The sequence below is a fragment of the Penaeus vannamei genome, chromosome 20, assembly GCF_042767895.1.
Source record: "Penaeus vannamei isolate JL-2024 chromosome 20, ASM4276789v1, whole genome shotgun sequence".
In the NCBI taxonomy this organism is placed as follows: Eukaryota; Metazoa; Arthropoda; class Malacostraca; order Decapoda; family Penaeidae; genus Penaeus; species Penaeus vannamei.
In genome coordinates, this window is record NC_091568.1 from 9,872,021 (window position 1) to 9,877,020 (window position 5,000).

At 36.5% G+C, this 5,000-nt stretch overlaps 1 protein-coding gene across 1 annotated transcript in view; it reads right to left on the bottom strand.

Annotated features, from left to right (window-relative positions):
• Nucleotides 1-5,000, bottom strand: part of LOC113816396 (uncharacterized) — a gene marked incomplete in the record, with an annotated part of 142,583 nt that overhangs the window by 63,278 nt on the left and 74,305 nt on the right. Inside the window, 1 exon segment of the mRNA XM_070134983.1 lies at nucleotides 4,296-4,451. Coding sequence (XP_069991084.1) covers nucleotides 4,296-4,451 — 156 coding nt within the window.

Here is a 5,000-nt window from a genome sequence, read left to right on the forward strand (position 1 = left end):
ATCTCTCTCTCTCTCTCTCTCTCACACGCTCTCTCTCACACGCTCTCTCTCACACGCTCTCTCTCACACGCTCTCTCTTTCTCTCTTTCTCTCTTTCTCTCTTTCTCTCTTTCTCTCTTTCTCTCTTTCTCACTCACTCACTCACTCAGTCTCTCGCTCTCGCTCTCTATCTACCTATCTATCTATCTATCCACCTCTTTCCTTTCCTTTTTTACCTTCACTCCTCTCCCAGTTCCACTCATCGGTCAATTTAAACCACAATTTAATTCTCATTATTTTTCCATTTACTTCCCGGAAGAGAAAAGAGAAAGATTCTCTAGAACATTATCCAGCCTTTCAAAAGACCAAAGACAAAATATGCCGCCGTGATCTGAATAATGTTGAAGATTACAACTCTTTCAATAAAAGGATAAAAAGATCTCCTTTAAAAGGTTAGACAACGTTTGCAAATCATCCGGGAATCCGTGCCAATCTCAGCAGATGACTTATAAACGTTTGACGGGAAAATGAAACGTTAGCGTTGTCTTAGAAGATGACTTATAAACGTTTGCCGGGAGAATGAAACGTTGGCGTTGTCTTAGAAGATGACATAAACGTTTATCCGAGAGAATGAAACGTTTTCGTTGTCTTAGAAGATGACATAAACGTTTATCCGGTAGACTGAAAAGTTGTCGTTGTCTTAGCAGATGACATAAACGTTTGACGGGAGAATGAAACGTTGTCGTTGTCTTAGCAGATGACTTATAAACGTTTATCCGGTAGACTGAAAAGTTGTCGTTGTCTTAGCAGATGACTTATAAACGTTTGTCGGGAGAATGAAACGTGTTTTTACCTTTTAGTGAAGGATCCTGGCTGTGGATTCCCGGCTGCCCCTCCCTGACAACATCATTAATAACGTGGTCTAATTAATTATTAGAATGGTTTAATTAGAGAATAGCAATGTTTTGTTTATGTAATTCAGTGATATTGGCCTCTGAGTGAAAGGCTTACTGTTGTATGATTCAACTGATTACACAGATTACACAGTAACAATGGTAGTTCATAGAATGCCATTAATAACATCGCTTCATGAGTAATGTAGCTTTATAAAGAAATAACGATTCGTGAGTTAATTAAGTAAATGAATTGGTGATATTAACTTATGAATTAGACAGTTTAGATAAGTTTTATGATTTTTTTTTTTTTGGGGGGGGAGGTAAATAGTTAAGCCATATGTCATTCTATTTGTTTTGTCTTCCTGAGATACCATTTTCTATATTGTTTGAGACTATTTATTTTCCTATCGTAAAATCTCTTCTTCCTTTATCATCGGATATAATCTTATCTCTCTTTATCCTATAATTTGAATTTGATATCCGTTATAAAATGTTGCTATCTCCCTGTTGAATTATTGTTTTCTCATTCCCTCGTTGTCTCCTAAATTTCTGCAGTTAATTTATTTTCTCTCAATTTTCTGTCTTATTCCGTTCTACTTAATATTTCTTACTGATATATTTTCCAAAGGCATTCGGTTGTACCTCTTTTTTGTATCTTTTTCTGTTCCTTTCTTTTTCATTTCATTTTGCATGAAAAGACATTCCTTCTTTTATTTTGGTTTTGCTTTTTGTGATTAGAAAGCATTCTTCTTTAGCACTGTCTAACTTTCACTTCCGTTTTTCTTTCCTTCTATATCCATTTTCTTTTTCTTCTTCTTCTTCTTCTTCTTTTCTCCTTTCCTTAGCCTTCCCATGTATTTTTTTTTAATCCTTCATTTCTTTATTATTATTATTATTTCTTCCTACTATCTTCTCTATTTCTCTCGATATTCTTTCTCTCTTTCTCTCTAGCTCTCTCTCTCTCTCTTTCTCTCTCTCTCTCTCTCTCTCTCTCTCTCTCTCTCTCTCTCTCTCTCTCTCTCTCTCTCTCTCTCTCTCTCTCTCTCTCTCGCCCCTTCCTTCTCTTCTCATCTTTAAGCATTTTCCCCTTTCATCCGTATCCTCCTCTTCCTCCATGAAGCAGTAAGGGTCAATATGTGATCTAATTGCAAAGGAGTGTTATCTTAGCAATTAAATTACGATGTAAAAAATGACGAGGAAGAAAGAGAGAGAGAAGGAAACGAAGAGAGAAGAAGGAAAAATGTAAAGAAGATAGGAAAAGGGAGAAGGAAACGAAGAGAGACAGAGGACGAAAGACGGCGAGGGAGAAGGAAAGAAAAATATAAAGTAAAGCGAATGAGGGAGAAGGTGAAAGATAATAAAGGAGAAAGAGGAAGAAGACAAGAAAAAAAGAAAGAGATAGAAGGAAAATTTTGACAAGATGAAAGAAGCTGAGAGTAAGAGAAGGAATTAGGAGGGGGAAGAAAAATATGAAAGCAAAGGAGGAAACAGAAAACGGAAGATAATTAGAAAGAAGAAATCAAACAAGGATGATTAAGAGGAAGAGAGAGAGAGAGAGATAAAAAAAAAATAAAGTAAAAATGGATACCCGAGCATAAAAAAATCCAAAAAACAAGAAAATAATACACATAAAAGAAAGACAAACAAAACATAACCAAGAAAGAGAGAAAAAAAAAAGAGAAATCGAAGAAAGAAAAATAGACCAAAGGAAAGATAGAATAAGAGGAAGAAGCAGAGAGAAGGGAAACTTGTCCGACGGATCCCTCCTCCCCTTTCCATGCGAAGTGTAAAGCCAGTGACACAGCCCATGAGAGGTCTTCTCGTTAATCCCTGTTATCTCCTAACTGGCAGCTCCTGTTCTAACTTCTTTTCTATTTCCTCTAACTTTCCTTTTCTATTTTTCCATCTATCTGTCTGTCTGTCTGTCTGTCTGTCTGTCTATATGTCTGTACGTCTATCTGTCTTTCATGTATCTCCTAACTGGACAGCTCCTGTTATAACTTCTTTTCTACTTCCTCTATCTTTCCTCTTATCTTGATCTATCTGTCTGTCTGTCTTTTATGTATCTCCTAATTGGGCAGCGCCTGTTCTAACTTTTTTCTATTTCTTCTATCTTTCCTTTTCTCTTTTTTTCTGTCTATCTGTCTATCTATCTTTCATCTATCTGCTAACTGGACAGCGCTTGTTCTAACTTCTTTTCTATTTCCGCTATCTTTCCTCTTCTCCTTTTCCATCTATCTGTCTGTCTATCTATCCATCCCCTAACGACAACTGCTGTTATAACTTTTTTTCTATTTCCTCTATCTTTCCTCTTCTCTTTTTCTATCTACCTGTCTGTCTGTCTATCTGTCTATCTATCTATCTAACTGGACAACCACTGTTATAACTTTTTTTCTATTTCCTCTATCTTTCCTCTCCTCCTTTTCTATCCATCTATCTGTCTATCTATCTTTCATGTATCCCCTAACTTTTTTTTCCTATTTCCTCTATCTTTCTTCTTCTCTTTTTCTATCTATCTGTCTGTCTGTCTATCTGTCTGTTTGTCTATATGTATCTGTCTATCTATCTTTCATGTATCCCCTAAATGGACAACCACTGTTATAACTTTTTTTTTCTATTTCCTCTATCTTTCCTCTCCTCCTTTTCTATCTATCTATCTGTCTATCTATCTTTCACGTATCCCCTAACTTTTTTTTCTCCTATTTCCTCTATCTCTCCCCTTCTCTACCTATCTACGTGCTCTCATACCTCTATCTCTATCTCACAAGGGAGGAAAGACGCTCATTAAGCCGTCAACAGAAGTAATATTACCTGCATCCAAAACGCCCTTGCAAGTCGGAGAGTTGAAAGGGTTGAAGGAGAAAGGAGAAAGGAGGCGGAGATAAAGACGATAAAGGGTGTACGTAGTGATGGTGATGAGAGTAAGGATAATTGATGATGATGATAGTAATTGTAATAACAATAAATCTGAGAGTTGAAAGGGTTAAAGGAGAAAGGAGAAAGGAGGCGGAGATAAAAACGTAAAAGGGTGTACGTAGTGATGATGATGAGAGTAAGGATAATTGATGATGATGATAGTAATTGTGATAACAATAAGGATGATGATGTTGATGATAGTGATGAGGAAAGTAATCGTAATAACAATAATAATAATGATACTAGTAATGATGATGATAATGGTAATAGTAATAGCAATAAGAATAGTTGAAATATGATAATAATAACAAGAAAAAAAGAAAAGAGTAAAGAAAAAAAAACAAATGATAACAGTTGAAATTGTAATGATAATAATGATACGAAAAAAGGAAAAGAGTGAAAAAAAAAAAACAAATAATAACAGTTGAAATAGTAATGATAATAATGATACGGAAAAAAGGAAAAGAGTGAAAAAAAATATATATATCACTATGTAACACTCACGCATAAGGCGAATTCATGGTGACAGTCGGGAAATAAGCCTCGTCAGGTATGATTGACATCTGCAGGTGATAGTGCCATCGGTTCAGCTGGTCAGAACGGCGCTCATGGGTCACGGCGTAGTCTGTCAGGTCACGGCCCATGATTGACCACTGGGACCTGAGGGGAAAAAAGGTCAAAGTTCATATACGTTAGTTGGTGGTGTTGTCTGTTTGGGAGAAGGATAAAAAAAAGGATGAGGGGGGAAAGAAGTAGGGAGAAGGGGAATAGGAAGAAGGGAAGGAAGGGAGAAAGAGAAAACATGAGTAGGGGGAAGAGTGGGTGGCAGAGACGAGAAGATAAGAGAGAGGGAAGAGAGATAGCAGAGAAATAGAGACTAGGTAACACACAGACAATAAATAGTAAAACGAATAACGATACAAACAAACAAAAACACGAAAACAAACACAAACAACAATGATACCAACAGACTATTTACTCATAATAAACAAAATATGAGAGCGTTCAGAGGGATCCAGCAAAGGCTTAAAACACTTTTTCTTACAAGAAAGTCACTGGAACGAAGATGATAATGGTTAAAGGAAGTCCCGTTAATTGGAAGGGAGGAAAGGCACAACAGAAAACAGGAGGAAAAAAAAAAGAAGAAGAGGAAGGGGAGATGAAGAAGATAAGCAATGCGGAAGAACGAGGAAGGGGGATAGGACTAGA